Source organism: Balaenoptera acutorostrata, chromosome 5 (genome assembly GCF_949987535.1).
Source record: "Balaenoptera acutorostrata chromosome 5, mBalAcu1.1, whole genome shotgun sequence".
NCBI lineage: Eukaryota > Metazoa > Chordata > Mammalia > Artiodactyla > Balaenopteridae > Balaenoptera > Balaenoptera acutorostrata.
In genome coordinates, this window is record NC_080068.1 from 29244160 (window position 1) to 29266805 (window position 22646).

Here is a 22646-nt window from a genome sequence, read left to right on the forward strand (position 1 = left end):
AACACCTGTGAGCCGAGCACTGTATGAGTACTGAGGATGCACATGTGAGCAAAGTAGCCATGGCTCCATACATACATACAAATACACACTATATATATTTATTTATAAACATATGTGTATTTATAAACACACACCTCCCAGCTCAACGTACAGAGTATTTAAAATGATCTCAGAGACTCATCCCAATACAAAATTTTGAAAATTTCCAAATAATCTAATTAAAAATAATAGAGGAAAAATATTTCCTGCAAATTTATATATTCAATTTAATAGACCAACATATGCATTGTGGGAGTCCCAGGAGGAGAACAGAGATTCTTTTAAGAAAAATGGTGAAAACTTCCCAAGTTTGATAAATGTCATGAATATAAGTATTTGAGAAATTCAACAAACTCTAAGTAGGAAAATTCAAAGAGGTACACACTGAGACACATTATAATCAAACTCCCAAAGGCAAAGACAAAGAGTGAATCTTTAAAGCGGCAATTGAGAAGCAACTCATCACATACACAGCATCCTCAATAAGGTTTTAAGCAGATTTCTCACTAGAAACTTTGGAGGCCAGAAAGCAGGGGGTTTTTTTTTTTAATTTTTTTTATTGGGGTATAGTTGTTTTACAATGTTGTGTTAGTTTCTACTGTACAGTGAAGTGAATTATATATTCAAAATACTAAAAGAGGGCTTCCCTGGTGGCGCAGAGGTTGAGAATCTGCCTGCCAATGCAGGGGACACGGGTTCGAGCCCTGGTCTGGGAAGATCCCACATGCCGCGGAGCAACTAGGCCCGTGAGCCACAATTACTGAGCCTGCGCGTCTGGAGCCTGTGCTCCGCAACAAGAGAGGCCGCGATAATGAGAGGCCCGCGCACCGCGATGAAGAGTGGCCCCCACTTGCCGCAACTAGAGAAAGCCCTCGCACAGAAACGAAGACCCAACACAGCCATAAATAAATAAATAAAATAAATAAATAAAAAAAAAAAAAAAAAAAAAAAAAAAATACTAAAAGAAAAAAAAACTGTCAACCAAAAATCTTACATCTGGCAAAATTGTCCTTCTAAAGTGAGGAAGAAATTAAGAACATTCCCAGATAAACAAAAGCTGAGGAGCTTTATTTCTACTGGACCTGCTCTGCAAGAAGTGCTAAAAGGAGTCCTGCAGGTTCAAAATGAGTAACCTGAAGTCATATGAAGAAATAAAAGTCTCAGCAAAGGTAGACACATAGTCAATTATAGAAGTTAGTATTTTTGTAACAATAGTTGGTAACTTCACATTTTGTTTTCTACATAATTTAAGAGACAAATGCATTTATAAAAATAATTATTCTAAGAACTAGCAGTATTGTATATTTGATTTGTAACTCCACATGTTGTTTTCTACATAATTTAGGATATAGCATTAAAAAAACAATTATTAATGTATGTGTGGGAGCAGAGGGTATCTGTAAATCTCCTTCCCGTCAGTTTTGCTGTGAACCTAAAACTCTAAAAAAATAAAGCCTTTCAATAACAAAATGATTAGTTTGTTTTTTGGATGCAAAATGTATAAAGATGTAGTTTTACAACATCAATAATCAAAAGAGGTAGGAATGGAGCTCTCAAGAAGCAAAGTTTTTGTATGTTAGGGAAGATAAACTGGTAAAAATTCAAAACAGAGGTTATAATTTTAGGATATCAGATGTAAGCCCCATGGCAACCACAAATAAAATAGTTACAGAATATACACAAAAGGAAATGAGAAGGGAATTCAAAGGTTTCACTACAAAAAAAAAAAAATCAACATAAAAGAATACAGTAATGCAGGAAATGAGGAACAAAGAAGCTATAAGGTACATAAAAAACAAATAGTAAGTGACAGAAGTCCCTCCTTGTTAGTAATTACTTTAAATGTAAGTGGATTAAACTCTCCAATCAAAGGACAGAGACTGGCCGAATGAATTAAAAAACGTGATCCAACTATGTGCTGTCTACAAGACACTCACTTTAGATCCAAAGACACAAATAGGTTAAAATGAAATGATGGGGAAAGATATTTCATGCCAATAGTAACAAAAAGAGAGTAGGGGTGGCTATACTAATGTCAGACAAAATAGACTTGAAATTTAAAAAGGGCTATAAGAGACAAAGGAGGCTGTAATATATTAATAACAGATTCAATACAGGAAGAAGATACAACTGTCATAAACGTTGATGCACTTAATAAGAGACCATCAAAATAAATAAAGCAAAAATTGACAGAATTGGGGAGAGAAATAGACAGTTATACAATAATAGCTGGAGATTTCAATACCTGACTCTCAATAATGGATAGAACAACCAAACAGAAGATAAGTAAGAAAACAGAGGACTTGAACAATACAATAAACCAACTAGACATAACAGATATATGCGGAACACTCTACCCAACAATGACAGAATACACAGTCTTCTCAAGGGCACACAGGACATTTTCCAGGATTGACCATATATTAGGCCAAAAATTAAGTCTTGATAGATATCACACAAAGTATCTTCTTCAGCCACAACTAGAGTAGTCATTAAGGGAGGGAAAACTGGAGAATTCACAAATTGTGGAAATTAAATAACACACTCTTAAACAACCAATGGATCAAAGAAGAAATCACAAGGGAAATTAGAAAATACTTAGTGATGAATGAAAATGAAAACACAGCATGGCAAAACTTATGAAATGCAGTGAAAGCAGTGCTAAAGGGGAAATTTATAACTATAAATGCTTAAATTTATAAAAAAGAAAGCTCTTTTAAAAAGCATTTAAAAACAAAAAGATCTCAAATCAACATTCTAACCTTACAATTTAATGAATTAGGAAAAGAACAAACTAAACCCAAAGCTTTCAGAAGAAAAAAAATAATAAAGATTAGGGCAGAGATAAATGAAATAGAGGATAGAAAAAGAACTCAATGAAAACAAAAGTTGGTTCTTTGCAAAGATCAACAAAATTGAGAAACCTTTAGCTAGATCAACTAAGAAAAAAACAGAGAAGACTCAAAGTACTACAATCAGAAATGAAAGGAGGCTTTGCTGTACAGCAGAAACTAACACAACATTGTAAAGCAACTATACTCCAATAAAAAGAAAGAAATAAAAGTAGGGACATTACTACCAATTTTAGAGATAAAAAGGATTATTAGAGAGTACTGTGAACAGCTCTGTGTAAAAAATTGGATAACCTAAATGAAATGGACAAATTCCTAGAAACAAAACCTACCAAGACTGAATCATGAAGAAATAATAAGCCTGAACTGACCTATAACTTGTAAGGATAATGAGTCAGTAATCAAAAATCTCCCAACAAAGAAAAGCCCTGGATGATGGCCTCACTGATTCATTCTACCAAAAATGTAACGGACTACCACCAATTCTTCTCAAACATTTCAAAAAACTGAATGGGAGAGAACACTTCCTATTTCGTTCTATTAGGCCAGCATTGCCCTGATACCAAAGCCAGGAAAAAAATACCTCAAGAAAAGAGAACTACAGACAAATATCTCTTATGAACATTAATTCAACAAAATACTAGTGAAGGGAATTCAGCAGCATATTAAAAGGATTATACATCATGGCCAATTGGAATGCAAGGGTGGTTCAATGTACTAATACTTATCAATGTAATACATCATATTAACAGAATGAAGAAAAAATTACCATATGATCATCTCAATGCAGAAAAAGTATTTGACAAAATTAAATACCCTTTCATGATAAAATACTCAACAAATTAGGAATAGAAGGAAACTGCCTCAACATAACAAAAGCCATGTATGAAAAACTCACAGTGGGCATCATACTCAATAGTGAAAGACTGAAAGCTTTCCTCTACAATTAGAAACAAGGCAAGAAGGCCCAGTTTCATCACTTCTATTCAACACAGTACTTAGAGCAATTAGGCAAGAAAAAGAAATAAAAGGCATTAAAACTGGAAAGGAAGAAGTAAAATTATCTCTGTTTCTAGCTGTTGTGATTTTATATGTTGAAAACTCGAAAGATTCCACAAAAAGCTATTAGAACTAATAAACAAATTCAGCAAAGTAATAACAAATTCTGGATACAAGATCAACATTCAAAATTCAGTAGTATATGTATACACTAAGAATAAATAATTTGAAAAGGAAATTAAGAAAACAATTCCACTTACAATAACAAAAATAATAAAATAAAATACTCAGGAATTAACTTTACCAAGGAGGTAAAAGACCTGTGCAATGAAAACTATAAAACATTGCTGAAAGAAATTAAAGAAGACATAAATAAATAAAAAGACATCTTATGTTCATGGATTAGAATATTTAATATTGTTATGATGTCAATACTACCTAAAGCAATTTACAGATTCAATGCAATCCCTATCAAAATACCAATGACAATTTTTTTAGAAGTAGAAAAATTCATTCTAAAATTCATATGTAATTTCAAGGGACCTGAATATCCAAAATAATCTTGAAAAAGAAAAAAGGTGGACTCATACTTCCTGATTTCAAAACTACTACACAGTTATAGTAATCAGTGTGGTACTGGCATAAAGACAAACATATAGACCAAAGGAATAGAATAGAGAGCTCAGAAATAAATCTTCACATATATGGTCAAACAATTTTTGACAAGGGTATTAAGACTATTCAAAGGGGAAAGGACAGTTTTTTTCAACAAATGATGATGGGAAAACTAGATATCCACATGCAAAAGAATGAAGTTGGATGCTTACCTAACACTATAGACATAAATTAACTCAAAATGGATCAAAGACCTAAACACAGTAGCTAAAAGTATAAAACCCTTGGATTTGGCAATGATTTCTTGGATATGACAACAAAAGTACGGGCAACACAAGAATAAGTAGACAAATTAGACTTCATGAAATTAAAAAAAATTTTGCCATCAAAGGATACTATCAACAGAGTGAAAGGCAATCAATGGAATAGGAGAAAATAATTGCAAATCACATATCTGATAAAGAATTAATATCCAGAATATAGAAGTATTCCTAAAACTTAATAATAAAAAACAAACAACCCAATTCAAAAACAGAAAGGACTTGAATAAACATTTCTCCAAAGAAGAGATCCAAAGGACCAATAAGCACATGAAAAGATGCTCAACATTACTAATCACTGGAGAAATGTAAATCAAGAACTCAGTGAGATACCCCTCACACTCATTATGATGGCGACTAGCATGAAAGCAGAAAACGATAAATGTTGGTGAAGATGTGAAGCAACTGGAACCCATGTGCGTTGTTGGTGAGAATGAAAAATGGTACAGCCTTTGTGGTGGCAGAATGGTGGTTCTCAAAAAATTTTAAATAAAGTTATCAAATGATTCAGTAATTCCACTCCTGGGTATATACTCAAATGAATTGAGAACAGGGTCTTAAAGAGATATTTATACACCCGTGTTCACAGGAAACATTATTCACAATAGGTAAAAAACTGAAGCAGCCCAAGTGTCCATTGACAAATGAATGGATAAGCGAAATATAAACATACAATGGAATATTATTCAGCCATACAAAGGAAGGAAATTGTTACAAATGCTACAACATGGAAGAAACTTGAGGATACTGCAAGCCCTAGGAAAGCGAGAGTACTTGTGAGCCCATAATCTGATTTTGCTTTAAGTACTGAGATGACATTGTTTACTATAATATCTCCATTTTCCAACATGGAAAACAGAATAGGGTATGGATATGAGTTAGGGGGATGATTTTTATAGAATTGCAGCAATATCAACATTTTGAGGATTATGATTTAACCATAACAGAGAATGGGAAAGAGTCAAATTAGTTTCGGATATTCCCATGCAAGCTTTTCTTAATATGGACAGAACACAATATCAGAAACAAAGCTCAACATAGTAAAATCATCTTGCCCCATGAATTATGCATGATGAGGCTTGGTCATAGTTCACCCCACTTTTAATTCCAACTGATTCAACCTCTGTAGTACCTGGGTGCTTATCCCTTTTTATCACTTTGTTCTTCATTACTAAATTTCCCAAATGATTTCTAGATAGAGTGCCATTATGCACTTCCAGGTTTATGAGCTATTGTAGGAAAAGTCACATTCTCTGGCTATATTCTACACATTTCTAAAGCAGTAGGTTTATACTTAAAGCAATCTTATGGTAGTAACAATAAGTTTAAGCAATTTATAGACATTATAAAAAACTGTTTGCAATAGCTCAGCGGGCTCTGCAAATTATATTGTTTAGTACAGCATAAAAAATTTCTGAAAAGTTTACTATAAGTTGAAATTAAAAAATGCCCCTCATTAGTTAGCATTACTGTTTGAAATGCATCTCACTAAAAATTCTGTCTTCTAAACATGATGAATATGATACCTAGCACAAAGAAAATATGTAACTATACATATTTGAAGAAAAATGGTAAGTTAATATTACTACCTAAATCAAGACAAAGTTAATGCAAAATATTTAGGATATTTACATTATAACTTTTAAAAGCCGAAGAAAAATAATCAATGACAGTTAATGATAATAGCTGAAGTGAGAATTGTCTACATGTGTTTCATATAGAGGATCTCTTTTAACTTCCACAAGAATGTCCTATTATTATTATGGTCTCCAAATAGTTGTGGAAATCAAAGATTAGCAAAGTCAGGTAACCTGCAAAAAATTACAGAAGTATTAAGTAGCAAAGCCAAATTTCCAGCTGAGGAAGAAATCATCTCCCCTAACAGCCAGAGCTGCAATGTCATGGTTCCTATGCTTTTCCCTTACAAAGACTTTTTTAGGTCTATTTACAGCTGATAAGTTTAAACACCATATGTGAAAATAATATTTTAAAGAAAACTTTTTTTTAATATCTTTATTGGAGTATAATTGCTTTACAATGTTGTGTTAGTTTCTGCTGTATAACAAAGTGAATCAGCTATATGTTTACCTATATCCCCATATCCCCTCCCTCTTGCATCTCCCTCCCACCCTCCCTATCCTACCCCTCTAGGTGGTCACAAAGCACTGAGCTGATCTCCCTGTGCTATGCAGCTGTTAAAGCAAACTTTTAAAGAACATAAAGACATAAATGCCTAAGAAATTGGCATTTCTGTGTTCCGTTCACATTTGAAATCTTTCCTCCCTTCGTATTTATTTAGACTTGGCTTTGGTGTAAATTTGAGATCCTTTTTTGCACTTATTAAACAATTTTTAAAAGTGCCTTTCAACAGTATTTTTTTAAATTCCCAAATTGTAAACTTATTGATATCAATATTCTTTTTAAAAAATTTATTGTCAAAAATTCTTTTCTTTCCTAGTTTCACATCTTAGAGATCTGCTGTGGAAGACAGTATCAGAATGTAAAAAAGTAAGTAAATAATAAAAATAAAAAGGAGTGGTGTCTCTCCTGTGTTCCCATGTGTATTCTCTGCTGTTGCTTTTTTTTATACATTCAGGAGAAAGTAAGGAATAATTGTCTCTCCACTTCAGAACACCAAAATCCTGTCTCTTTTTCTTGAATAAGGAAGAAGATCTTAAAACGCAATTTGCTACCTAGAAGGAAAGAGGGTCATCTTCCTTTCCTTCTCTCTCCTGCCTATTCCTGTTAGTCAAGTAACCATTTATTCGGCAATTGGCATCTTCAGAAAGTTTAACTGGCAAACCTCTGCATGGAATTTAATTTATTACTTTAAAAGAGACGCAAAATGTTTTGAAGAGAAAACAAGATGATATCACAAAATTATTCAAAAGTAAACAAGATGAATGAAGCAGAGGAAGAGCTCACCTAAAGGGGCCTAAATTCCCATAATGTTATCATGAAATAGTATATCCTGAATAAACATCTTCATCTTGTTACAGATACTTTGAGTGCCTGACCATGGTGCAAATCCAAATGCTAAATTTGCTCATAACAAGTATATCTGTAGTTTGTAAAAGCACCTTTGGAAGACAGTTTTGGAACATTTTCAAGATGAAAACCTAAGATGGGCAAAATGCTAATTTACTTTATCTGAGTAAGTATAATACAGTTCAAAGGCAGGAGAGAAAGGCTGTGCTGTCCAAGTGACGCTCAGTAAACACCAATTGGTGACGCTGAAAGATATTCTGAAAGAAAGCAATATCTTAGAGATGTACACAATTTTGAACTAAATCTATTCTTCTGTATAATAGAACTTGATATCTGAAGCAGAAAATAATATTGAGCAGATTAACATTCTCTGTCCTTTGATAATTTTGCTTATTTTTATCCTCATATACACAGCTAAAGCTGTAAAAACTTCCCCCCAGAAAATTTTATTTGAATCTATAAATGACACTTTTATTACTTAGCTACTCAAAGCAATTATGATATGATAATAAGTGATACTTTAAGTATCACTTAAATAATGCATTCTGATAATATAATACAGAATAAAAAAGCACAAAGTACAGAACTACAACACGCCCTTCTTTGTTAAAGATCAGTTAAATACTATCAATGGACTATTCAACAGCTTATCTAAGAAAGTCAAATTACCAGTGTCAGGGCTTCCCTGGTGGCGCAGTGGTTAAGAATCCGCCTGTCAATGCAGGGGACACGGGTTCGAGCCCTGGTCTGGGAGGATCCCACATGCCGCGGAGCAACTAAGCCTGTGAGCCACAACTACTGAGCCTGCGCGTCTGGAGCCTGTGCTCCGCAACGGGAGAGGCCGGGACAGTGAGAGGTCTGCGCACCGCGAGGAAGAGTGGCCCCCGTTCGCTGCAACTGGAGAAAGCCCTAGCACAGAAACGAGGACCCAACACAGCCAAAAATAAATAAATAAATAAATTTATTTAAAAAAAAAATTACCAGTGTCAAATATGTTGTACTTTAGTACAATATGTTTGAAAAAAATATACCTATTAGGCACAGCAATAATCTGGTCACTTAAAAAGTAATAAAGCATAGTAGAATTCCTTCTGTAAATGGATGATAAAAAACTCAGAAGCCCTTTGCCTTTGAACCGTTTCACCCCATTCCAAAGTAAAATGATCCCTCATCAATTGGGTTTGACCATTCCAGTAACAACTACTTTAGCTTGTCTTGCTCTATTACTCAAAGTTTATACTCTTACTTGTAAACATATAACACTTTTGAGGAATTAAACTTCCTCAATACAACAGTTAAACTAGCTACCTACAACACTGAACTAAAAAATGTTGTAATCAAAAAATATTCACAGCAGGATACCTATTTCATGGTGTTAGTAATCTGACATTTATTCTTCACTAATTTATTCATTTAACAGCAAGTTATTGAGCTCCGCCCGAGTGCCAGGCCCTGTTTAAGCCCTGGGGACACAGTGGCATACACACAGACACGTTCCTGTCCTGTGGAGCATACATTCCACTAGGTATGACACAGTTGACGTACAAACTCCCAACAGAAGATGAGGACCAGATGACTGCAGAAATACACGCGGGTGATTTGACTGGGAATAAGTGTGTGTGGGGTGAGGGCTCCTTGATTATGGGGTCAGGGAATAGCAGACTGAGGTCACATTCAAGGTGACACCTGCATGACAAGAAGTGTCAGCAGTAAGGCCACACTCAAAGGAGTGAGTGGTAGGGAGAATGGGGGATAAGACCAGAGAGGTCAGCAAAGCCCAAATCACACACAGCTTTAGGCCATGATGAAGAGTTTAGAGTTTATCATAAGACCAATGGGAAGCTCTTGGAGGGTTTTAAACAGGTGAGTGTCCCCATGATCTAATTTTTAAAAGGTCATTCTGGTGGCTGAATTTTGGTGGAATTCAAGGGGATATTAGAAGAGCAAGTAGGAGACTCTTCTAGTGACCTTGGCAAGAGATGCTGGTGACTATGCGATGAAGAGAACAGATGAACACAGGATACGTTTTGGAGTTATATCTGATAGTACATACTGATGGATTAGATGCGGGAGTGGTGGTGAAGGCAAGGTGAAACTCAAGGCTGCCTTGGTACCATTTACTGAACTGAGGGAAGACTGGGGGAGGGATGTTAGGAGGGGGTAGTGTGAGAGCCAGCAGAGGTAAAGCAAGAGTCCTGTGGGGGGCCATGTTAGCCTTGGAATGTGTATTAAAAATCCAAGTAAATATGTCAAGGAGGCAGTTGGATATAAAAATTTGAAGCTTAATGGAGAGGTCAGAGCTGGATTTATAAATGTGATAGCCATCAGGTATTGCTTGTATTTAAAGCTATAGGACTAGATCCAGGTAGAGAGTGTAGCTGGAGTAGAGGGTCAAAGACCCACCCCTAGAACAATCCACCACTGAGAGTTTGAAAACAGAAAAGCAGCCAGCAAAGGAGACTGAAGGCAGCATAGTTGAAGAGTTTGGAGGAAAACCATAGAACATGGCATCCTGGAAGCCACAAGCACAGAATGTTCAAGGAGAGAGTACTCATCTCTATCAAATAATGTGAAGACATCAAGCAAGATGAGAACAGAAACATGACTATTAGATGTGATAAAAATGGAGGACATCAGTCACAGTAAACAGATTTCAGTGAGTTCTGGGTCTGGAAACCTATTTAGAGTCAATTGAGGTAAGAATGGGATGTGGAAGATGGAGACAATGCTTCTGGTTACTGCGAAGGGTACAGAAAAATGGGGTAGAAACTGGAGGAGGATAAGAAGTCAAGGGAGATACTAGGGTAGAAACGAATGCTAGTGAGATTGCTCCAATGGAAAAGGAGAAACTGATGATGTAGCAAGAAAACACATTTAACTGGTGGAGAAAGTCTTGGAACAAGTAAGAGGGGATGGTATCCAGAGCACAAGTAGAGACATCATCCTTAGACAAGAACAGGAACTCTCCACCCATTGCAATAGGAGGCACACAGAGTGTGAGTTTACATATTAGTAGGTTGGTATGTTTTGGAGTAGATGATGAAGTGTTATTCTGGGACTAGACAAAGAACACATCCATATTACAGGATATCAAAGCTAGTGTACACGAATTATGTAAGTATATATTTCTGTTATCGTCTTAGGGAAGAATAAGGCAGTTTAGAGAGGAATTTGAGGATATATCTTAGATATTGCTTTTGCCTGATTGGAAATTTGATTCACCAATTTCTCCCCTTTATATTCTTGTATACTGAGGATCTGTGACGCACCAGTTTGATCATTTTGTAATGCTAACAGATAGGGAGTCAAACTCCAAATCTGTCTTCTTTGGCAAGTTTTATCCAACATCTTATTTTTCTCTGATTTTTTCCAGACCTCTAGGCTGCACCTCACAGTATAAATATGCAACTCATTCATTGCATATTTATTTCCTGCTTGTATTATTTCAAATAGAGACAAGGATAAGACCAAGTACTTTATACTAAAATAACATTGTTCTCCCCTCTGTGAAAAACCTAGTGTTAGATATAAAGTAGGCACTTAATAAATGCTTGCTGACCAATTTATCTTTTTAGAGTTCAATGGCTGATAAAAAGTTTTACACAGAAATTCTTTGGAATATGCATAATTCCTCATGGCACCTGCTGGGTGTTGCTGAGAGATGCTGAAATCAATTTTCTCCTTTACATGCTATTCAATTTGTTTGGGGCAAGGTCTACAATGTATATCAATCAGGAGCATAATAGCGAGCCAAGTACAAGTTACCTTCCTACCAAGGTTTGTACCCACATCTTTGAGCTTTGATATAAAAAAGTATTCAAGTGTAGGAAGCTTTAAGTAGAATTCAACAGTAAGGGGTGAGAATTACCCAGGGCTACTTGTGTTCTGCAGCATAATATGGATTTGAAATCAATTTGGTAATATCCTTAGTGAAAAAAAATAATATTTGTAACAGAACACTCATTAGCATAGCCTATTTTGCATTGCCTTATAATAATGTTTTCTTCAGTGCAGACTGAAAGCAGATTTTAAATATATAGATGTCTAATTTGTTAAAATATGTGAAGCATAAATTTAATTCCAAATTTAATTCCTAATTCTTAAGCCAATTATAACTATTTAGATATCACTATATTTAAATCAGAAAGCAAATATCACTCATATATATTTTTCTTTTAAGAAGGAATTGTGGGGCTTCCCTGGTGGCACAGTGGTTGAGAATCTGCCCGCTAATGCAGGGGACACGGGTTCGATCCCTGGTCTGGGAAGATCCCACATGCCTTGGAGCAACTGGGCCCGTGAGCCACGACTACTGAGCCTGCGCATCTGGAGCCTGTGCTCCGCAACAAGAGAGGCCGCGATAGTGAGAGGCCCGTGCACCGCGATGAAGACTGGCCCCCGCTTGCCGCAACTAGAGGAAGCCCACGCACAGAAACGAAGACCCAACACAGCCAAAAATAAATAAATTAATTAATTAATTAACTAACTAAATAAATAAATTAACTAATTTTTAAAAAAATGTGTGTTCCAATAATGGCTAAGAAGCAGAAAAATGTTTAAAAAAAAAAGAAGGAATTGTATCATCAGATAACATTGACCTTTAATTTTGTCCAACAGGCTACCATGGAAAGCTAATGAATTAGCAATTAGAATAGCACTTAAAAACCAAAGATCCCAGATTCTACACTTGGCAGTCAATAGAACTCCCATAGAAGACAGTGATTATAGCTACTATAAATTTTGTCACTCTATAAAATAAAGTAGCTACTGATAGAATGAACTATTCCATTTTTCCACGCTATATGCATACTGACAATTATCTAATGAAATATATCAAGAGACTTAGAATTTTAGACTATGTGAAAACCTATACCAAAACCATCAATAGGAATACCCTGTCAGTGGAATCCCATAGCACTAGGCAACATTAGCAGAGACAATCTTTTAAAAGCATTTATTGTATAAAATATTTTTGAATAGTTGAATAGGTGAATCATTTAATGAATTCCGTAAGATGCATGTGCATATATAAGATTTCTATTTGTCAAAAATTACATATAAAAATCTGATAACAGAGTCACCAAGTCTATAGGTAAGAAATATTAAACCTGTTTAGCTATTATTCTAGGTTTCTATTTATTTCTCACTAACCTACATGGATTTTTATACTGTTTTTACTCAGATCATAAATTAGGTTCTGACTAGCTGTAAAATGGCAAAGTTTACTCTGTTCATTAAAAAAATAAATCCAGACAATTTAGAATTATTTTTAAATTAACCAATAAACTATGATCCATTAACTCTTTTCATGGGTTCTTGACGGGAGAGAGAATATACATTAGTAAGGGATTATTTTTTAAATCATCAGGAAAAAAAGATATATGAATCCTTCTCTTAAAGTGTTTTTTTCTGCCCCATGGAGGCAATATACCTTAAAATTGAAGTTAGTAAACAATTAATGACACAGACTTAACTAAAATATTGCAAATATGATAGTATAATATCTTGGTAAATATGAGAATTTTGAAAATCATGAAATTAAAGACAGATATGTGTAAGATCAATAGACATGATTTATCACTATTTAATATGAGCTTTAATTTTTAAATGCTATGTTCCAATGAAAAAGTGGACTGCACAGGAAAATTGAAATTTCAATAAAGAATCAAGATAAAATAAACAAACTTTATATTAAAGTACCTTTAAGGGGTATATACTTACGCAGCAACCTCCTCTTTTGACAATCCTTTGAAATTCACCTCCAGATAATGATCTATGTCGTCTTTTTCTTTGATCAACTGAGACCTAAATGAAATGGAAAGAAATAATAAAGCACTGCCTTAAATCGAGTTGAAAAGCTACCAAACATATAAAATGCCACCAGAAGAACAGAAATATTCTGGGGATAATATCATAGATAATAAATGTTCTGCAAGAGCTATAGAGTTAGGTTGTTCATTGATAATTTCAAAATTTTAATTTTCTTGAATGGGAAGAATACTAACCTCGGTGTGTAAACAAATAAAACACCAACACATTAAAATACTCTGCATTCTTAAGTAAATGGGGTTTTCTCCTCAAAGCATTATAAGATCTTCCACTTTACTCATGTTCTCTCACAATATAACTTTCCAGCTACAGAAGTCAGATTCTGTTTGGCACAGGATCTTGAACTAAGAATACTTATTTGATACAAATGTGTTAAAATTATTGGTTGCAAACATTACAGAATTTTGCTCTGACATGCTGTTTGAGAGGTTTTAAAATCACACATAAAACTCAAATTACTATTAAAAGTTCAAGGTGAAAGTGATTTTAAGAAGACTTTAATGAGAAATATATTACACATGTAGTATGTTCAATCTTCATACACCTGGCACCTTTAAAAATAAGCAGACTATGAACATCTTATGACAATAGGAGTATGGGATACACAGATACCTTTTTATTCAGAAGCTAATGGAGAATGTTGATACAAAGCTTTGCCTTAAATGGTTATGATAAAAATTTTTTTTTCAATAAAATGAATATAAAAAATTTTTTCTTTAAAATCTCTCTTATTCTAGGGATGTGAGACTGGGCTATGTTTTTGCTCGTGTTGAAAAGAAAATGTAATCTCAATTATTACAAAAGACAGGAAGAAGAAGCCAGCTATTTCAGATTTTGTAAATATTTCACATTATTCAAAAGGAAAATGGAAAATAAGAATGTATATACTGGAATTATGCATCTATTGAAAATTTTCTGTTTTTCACATTATTTGAAAATAAAATTACAATTTTCTACACTTTTATTTTACAATTTCTACAGTTTTCAATTCTATTACCAAAGAACTTTGATGGTAGTTTAGCTGAATGTATTTATTTTGGTCCAGGGGCTTTGGTCTTTGCCAGAAATACCAAAAATGAGGTATGGTACTTCTCAGAACAAAGTAGTCTCATAATACTTTGATCATTATGCCTTGTAGGAATTGAAAGGTAAGCATAAAAAAAATCAAACATATATATATAGGTTTTAATTTTCTTGAATGGAAAGAGGCAGGGAAGAATACTAACCTCAGTGTGTAAACAAATAAAACACCAACACATTAAAATACTCTGCATTCTTAAGTAAATGGGTTTTTCTCCACATCCACCTATCCTATATATAGGTTTATACTGATAAATAATAGGTGCATTACTAAAAATCAATAAAACTATAAGTGGAAATTTCTAAATAACACAATCTTAGTTAACATTCATAATTATGATAAAATACATCAAGTTCCTGCCCTGCAGTTTTTCGGCTGCAGTTGAAAACTCCATAAGCTCAGCAGATATTCACAGGCAGTGGTGGTTCGATGATGCATTTTCAAGCCCCAGGATCATTTCAGGAGCTAAATCGTGCCTGCCAGTTTCCCCGGTAGTAAGACTGTGTCGTCCTTCCTCCAAAACAGAAATCAGTGCTTGGGACCTTGTGGTTTAGATGCCATACATCTTTCATGCCTAAAGCTTCTGCTTTCAATTCTCTACACGTATTTTAAAAAGGAAATGTATTTCCAAAGCTTTACAGGAAGCACAATATAATGGTAATAGAAAATAAAATGATCAAATGAGTGCTAGCCTGCTAAATAAATATATTCTTAATCTTTGAATGAGGTTCATCAATCTTTCTGAAACAGCAAATTTGAATATTCTGAATATAACAATATACTTTTGTTTTTAAACAATTTTGTTTTCTGAGATATGCTATTTACATTTTTTACTGCAAGAAATTCGTTCTGCAGGAAAAAAAAATGAAAGCCAGGGTCACGTACCTTGGAATTGTTCTGGGGGAACATGGCAGCTTCTGTCTGGCTAAGGCCGTAAGCTTTGGGCGTGTCATGGGCAGTGGGGGCAGGGTGGTCATTTTGGACTACCAAAAAAAAAAACCAGAAATGGTATTTTAAAGAATAAATCATTCAAAGAATCTTTTAAGACATTATTAGAGATGCACAGTCAGTTGTCTGAGCTGAGAATGCCTCTGTGTGTAGATCTATAGCTCTGTTATTCAGGCATGAAGCTCAGAGAGTGAATTCTGCAGGTTGCTTCTCTCATTATTTTCTTCTGCTATCTGCCTTTTGCCCAATTTATTACTTGTCTGCATTTCCATCACAAAGTGGAAAAGGAGAAAATCTGATAAATGCATTGAAGATTCAGACAATTAGGAGCTTTGTTATGGGTTTTGTTAGTGGAGCTGGTTGCAATTAAAAAGTGAAGATTTTTAGGACAGCTATAGATTCCAAATGCTCATGCTTTTCTCTCCTGTTACAATCAATAATTAAAATTTTTTCATACTTTGCTGTTTTCTAAAAACTTTCTCACTCACAAATAAAGCCTTTCCCTTAGAAGTGATAAATGCTAAGAACAATTCTCAACAAGGAGACAGCTTCCCTGGGAGAGCACATAGCTACAACAGTGTACAAATCACTTCAAAATGTAGTGGTTTAATCACACCAAAAAGAATAAAATACCTAGGAATAAACCTACCTAAGGAGGCAAAAGACCTGTACTCTGAAACCTATAAGATGCTGATGAAAGAAGTTGAAGACAATACAAACAGATGGAAAGATACACCATGTTCTTGGATTGGAAGAATAAATATTGTTAAAATGACCATACTACCTATGGCAATCTACAGATTCGATGCAATCCCTATCAAATTACCAATGGCATTTTTCACAAAACTGGAACAAAAAATTTGAGAATTTGTATGGAAATACAAAAGACCCCAAATAGCCTAAACAATCTTGAGAAAGAAGAATGGAGCTGGAGGAATCACACTCCCTGACTTCACACTATACTACAAAGCTACAGTAATCAAAATAGTATGGTACCAGCACAAAAACAGACACAAAGATCAATGGAACAGGATAGAAAGCCCAGAAATAAATCCACACTCTTATGGTCAAAAAATCTATGATGAAGGAGGCGAGAATATACAATGGAACAAAGACAATCTCCTCAATAAGTGGTGCTGGGAAAACTGGACAGTTACATGTAAAATAATGAAATTAGAACACTCTCTAACACCATATACAAAATTAAACTCAAAATGGATTAAAGACCTAAATGTAAGACTGGATATAAAGTTCCTAGAGGAAAACATAGGCAGAACATTCTTTGACATAAATTGCAGCAATATTTTTTTTGGATCTGTCTCCCAGAGTAATGGAAACAAAAGCAAAGATAAACAAATGGCACCTAATTAAACTTAAAAGACTTTGCACAGCAAAGGAAACCATAAACAAAATGAAAAGACAACCTATGAAATGAGAGAAAATATTTGCAAACAATGTGACCGACAAGGGATTAATTTCCAAAATGTACAAATAGCTTATACAGCTCAATATCAAAAAAGCAAACAACCCAATCAAAAAATGGGCAGAGACCCAAATAGACATTTCTCCAAAGAAGACATACAGATGGCCAACAGGCACATGAAAAGATGCTCAACATCACTAATTATTAGAGAAATACAAATCAAAACTACAATGAGGTATCACCTCACACGAGTCAGAATGGCCATCATCAAAAAGCCTGCAAGTGATAAATGCTGGAGAGAGTGTTAAGAAAAAGGAAATCTCCTACACTGTGGGTAGGAATGTAAATTGGTGCAGCCACTATGGAAAACAGTATGGAGTTTCCTTAAAAAAAACTAAAAATAGAGTTGCCATATGATCCAGCAATCCCATTCCTAGGCACATATCTGGAAAAGATGAAAACTCTAAATCAAAAAGATACATGCACCCCCATGTTCACAGCAGCACTATTTACAATAGCCAAGACATGGGAGCAACCTAAATGCCCATCGACCAATGAATGGATAAAGAAGATATGATACACACACACATACACACACACACACACACACACACACACAATGGAAGTATTACTCAGCCATAGAAAGAATGAAATAATGCCATTTGCAGCAACATGGATGGACCTAGAGATTATCATACTAAGTGAAGTAAGTCAGACAGAGAAAGACAAATATCATATGATATTACTTATATGTGGAATCTTAAAAAAAAATGATACAAATGACCTTATTTACAAAATGGAAATAGACTCACAGATGCAGTAATAAAAACTTATGTTTACCAAAGGGGAAAAGGGGAGGGATATATTAGAAATTTGGGATTAACAGATACACAATACTATATATAAAATAGATAAACAATAGGATCTATTGTAGAGCACAAGGAACCATATTCAGTACCTTGTAATAACCTATACTGGAAAAGAATTTGAAAAAGAATATACATATATATATTCATATATATATATAATTGAATCACTTTGCTATATACTTGAAATATTGTATATCAACTATACTTCAACTAAAAAAAAAATGTAGTGGTTTAAAACAACAATCAAAGTAAAAAAAGTCTTTTACTTTATGTGGGTCAGGAATTAGGAGAAAGCACAATGGGAATGGATGGCTTTTCCCTACTCAATTTTGACTGGGTCCTCTGCTGGGAAGACTCAGAAGCATGGGGGTAACTCAGTGGTGGGAAACAGGAATTATCTGTAAGGTCTTCACTCATGTAACTGGTGGCTGATGATACTAGCTGGGACCTCAACTGGGGCTGTCTGTCAGAACACATACATGTGACCTCCTCATACAGCTTGGGCTTCCTCTCAGCATGGCAGCCTCAGACTTCTTAGGTGGCAACTCAGGGCTCCAAGGGCAAGTACCCAAAGAAAAGCCAGGTGGAAGCTGTATCCCCTTCTAGGGCCTGGCTTTGGAAGTCACATAGCATCTCTTCCACTGTAAAAATCGGCTGCTCACCAGTAGCCAAGGGATGAATAAGGGCAGAAAAAGATGAAGTCAGAGAAGCTAAGGAGAAATCTGGTGCTGTTCCGATGGTATAGGGTCTTGAAGGTTATTGTAAAAAAATGTAACTTTTACTCTGATTGGAGGATTTTGAGCCCAGGAGTGACATGTTCTGAGTTACACCTTGAAAGGATTACTCTGTCTTCTCTTTTGGACTTAGACTGTCGGGGGCAGAAGGAAAGGCAGCGGAGGCCAGTTGGAGGTTGCTGTGAAATCTGGGTGACAGAGAATGGTAGAGGTGAAGAGACATGGTCACAGCCAAGGTGGCATCACCTGTGGCCAGCAGAGACAAGATATTCCTCTAGTGCTACAAAGCCATGGGGGGACGGAGGGTGGAAAGCAATGAGATTTGAGGGAAAATCTTTTGAAATTCAGTGTAGAAATAGGCAGTCTTTTGTTTCTGAAAAAAAGATTATTACCCCAGCCTGAAAATAATTATTCATATAATTAAAGAGAATATTCTAATGGAGATCAGTGTCATGATATAACAGAATCCTGATATTACCCAGGTTATCAGTGCATGATATGAACCATGAAATATAAGGTCAACTTATTTTTATACATTTATAGCTTTAAAGCACTCATTCTAAACAGCAAATGTTAGTCCTCTCCTCCAAAACAAACATTAGAAACATAATGTATTATACTCCATAACTTCACAATATAGTGACTTAACTCTTTTGTATTTAAAAAAAATCTATTTTTCTGATCACATGTTGTATCAACTCTTTGAGTTAATTGGATAACCAGAACTTACTAAATGTCAACATTATGTAGAACACGCAGTAAGAAGTTAAAACTAACATAGGATTAGACCTCGTGTACAGATTTGAAGGGCAAAGACTCCCCAAACCTACCTCTTGTAAGTCTATTTCAGAGAAGCTGTGAAGACTCTACATTCTAGAGTCCTCCAAGGATATGGAGCAAATCTGGGCCATCTCAGTTCTTAACCCAGACCTCTCTGCCCCCAGGGGATTTGGAAAGGGAAAGAAACAATGCCTGTGTTGGCTTCAGCCCGCCGGTCCTTCCCTGACAAATTAAGATTTTGTTCTGAGAGCTCCCACTTTGCTCACCAAGGGCACTGGGCAGAGGTATCTGTGCATAATTGCAGGGACCTTTGAAGGGTTCCCCAAGGAACTTCAAAATGAGAAAAGAGTACTTGTAATTTCTCCCCAAACTAGGAAGACCCACCTACTTGTACACAGATAGAGGGATCAAACCCCAGAAGCTCCGATCCATCTCACATATCCCATCAAGGTGTGTATAAGCCTCCCAAGAGCTGGCCTACCAGGTTGGGACATAAAATTTATCCTTATTGATGTTTACTTGGGTCAGACTGTTTTTCCTAGAAAATATAAGCCTCTCATGAAATCTTATGCAAATGTTATATACATGGAGAGGAAAACGTCTTCTTTGTCACCCAGATCAAATGCGATTTTTTTTTTTTCAAAATCAGAGCCAACGTTTCCAACCATTAAAGTTTCAGCTGCCAGTTCCTTCATTTTGCTCCTTTCTGATCTGAGAACATTAGCAGCAGGAGCACCTTTACTCTTAAATTTAGTTTAATGTAAGTATTGCGAGGCCTGCTGGCAAGCCTCAAGGCACAACTCTGAATGGGGGTGGTCAGGGCAGAATGATAAAGTGGGTGCTACTGCAGGAAGGCGAATGGTTCAGATTCAGGTATATAAGGGAGGATAATGAGAGGTACTCCTCTGGCTGGTACCAAAATGGGCTTAGCCCCAGGAGGTTAGAGTGAAGCAGTCTGTTAGGGGACCGAGAGGCAGCTCCCCCCGTGCTACCAAATGGGCAGTCTACTCGGGCCACCACAGGTGCTGAGACAAAGATCAAAAGGCTGCCTTTAGCCATTCCACTCTTGGTATTCAGAAGAGATTTGGTGGATTCTCTGATCTCCTGGTTGGCTCCTGTATCACAGTTACAGTCTCTAAGTTTGGCCCGCACATGCAAAAACAAATGAGAATGGAGAAATACAGGATGAAAGGTTTGAGAGGGATGGATCAGGCTGAATGTGTCCCATGGTGTGAGTTTAAATTTCTGGTCCCCAAGTAAAATTCTTCAAAGAGTAGCCCTCTTGCCCATGATCCCCAGAGATCCTTATCAGGAAACACAAAGGAAGGGGAGGCTTAGAGTTGTATAGGCAGAGGCTACCTGTGAGTAACTATGTCTGAGGCTGACCGCTGTCTCCAGAATTCAGTCATTTTGGGGTAAAAGCTGAAATGTGAGAAATAAAACCAATAGACCACAGCAACCAAATGTATCTTGTGTCATCAAGAGAGTTCAAAATAAATATGATTTTACTATCACCAACAGAATCATTGATAAGAATTGGAACTTTTCATATTATCACCATAAGCTCTTTTACTATGAAAGTTTAAAGAAAACTACAGAAGAAATATCAATAATTTGCTCCTGAAAAGAGTAAAAAAATCACATAAAATAGTTTAAAGAGTCAGTAAATGTTTATCCCTTGTATCATAATTTTTGGATACATCTAGCATTCTATGGTAGGTTATTAGGTTGTTAAATAAATAGAAATCACACATTTCCTACTAACTAACATTTATTGATGGTTAAATCAAAATTTAAAGCAGGAAAAGTGTTTGAAGGCAGGCCATGTTTCACTTGACTTACATTTGGAGATTACTGCTGAAGGCCTCTCCAGGCTTACAGACTTCAGCCTGAAAATTTGTAAGCAAAGAATAACAGCAAAGGAGAGAAGGGAAAAAGTTAAAAATTAGTTAAAAGAATAACCCCCCTTCCTGCTCCAAATAATGGAATAAGATTTATTCATACAACAAAAACCAGGTACTTACTATACAGTTAGATAAACTTAAAAAAAAAAACTCCTGCTGTGATAGATGACTTATTATGTCGATAATTAAAGATGCAAACCATAAAGAAATTCCAAAGTATAGCTTCTATGGAAGAAACTAATCACTAATCCAATGAAATGCCAGTACATCTGAAATATGTATGTGTACTGATATATTCTTATACAAATGTGACATTAGCGATAACTTGATCTCTCAAACTTATGACAGACTGGGTTATCTACCAAAACCGAGGGCATCTCAGTTCCCTTGTGCTCCTATCCAGTTCTAAACAGGACTAATTGATTTATTCCTACTCCTGTTTATTTTTTCCATTGCCCTCACAGGGTGAACTGGGCGGCGAGAAGAGCGCCTTTCTGTGCTCCTACTTCTACGCATTTCTTGAAGTAAATGGTGAGGGCCTTGGCTCAGGAAGCTTGAGTCCCTAGATTGACGGAGGAAGGTCTGTCGGGGTCAGGGGAAGGACTGCCTGAAAGAACGACTCGTCTCTTCTAAGAGTTCGTCACGAACCTCGAGGGACTGGCCCTGGGGAACAGCTCTGGTTTTCCGTTCCGCCTAAGTGTATCCCCCACCTGTGGCAGGTGCTGAGCGCCGGCGCTGCCCTCTCCTCCCGCGGTGGTTCCCGCACCCTGCAGAGCAGGCGCAGAGAGAGGACGCGAGAGCGTTTCCAGGGATACAGAGGGGGCGGGGAGGGACGGGCGGGGGCGGGGTTAGGCTAAACCGGGATTCGGGATTGGGGCAGTTTCCTGGCTCGTCGGGCACGGGGCGGGGGGGGAAGCCTAGAGGGGGCGGAGCCTACTGAGCTCCGTGCGGGGTCTCCAGACCCGGCAGGCTTTTCCCGCCAGACTGCTCTCAGAAGTTAGACTTCTTTCAGAAATTAGTTCACGCAACCGAAGAGCCTCGAATTTGCCGCCCTGAATCATTTCCTTCACGGCACCGAATCCTCAGCATTTTGCAACATTTCCCTGTCGTCCACAGATTGATGGGAAAATGCTCAGGCTGGGAATCAAGACCCTCAAGACCCGAAGTCACTTTAACCAGCTGAATAAGTCCTTCCTTAGCCTCTGTTGCGGTCAGAACCATCTTTTTCCAGCCCCATGCAAATACCTTTCCCAATCCTGTCTCCA

The 22646-nt window shown here is 36.2% G+C and overlaps 1 protein-coding gene across 1 annotated transcript in view; it reads right to left on the minus strand.

The window, feature by feature from the left end:
- The window catches only part of TTC29 (tetratricopeptide repeat domain 29), a 264270-nt gene extending 242149 nt beyond the window's left edge, over window positions 1-22121 (minus strand). Inside the window, exons 1-4 of the mRNA XM_007189384.2 lie at window positions 22092-22121; window positions 21320-21366; window positions 15609-15706; window positions 13535-13618 (exon numbers count right to left, since the gene is read on the minus strand). Of these exons, the coding sequence (XP_007189446.1) occupies window positions 13535-13618; window positions 15609-15700 (176 nt within the window). The 5' untranslated portion in view covers window positions 15701-15706; window positions 21320-21366; window positions 22092-22121. The remainder of the gene's footprint in view (window positions 1-13534; window positions 13619-15608; window positions 15707-21319; window positions 21367-22091) is intronic.
- Window positions 22122-22646: the final 525 nt, after the last annotated feature.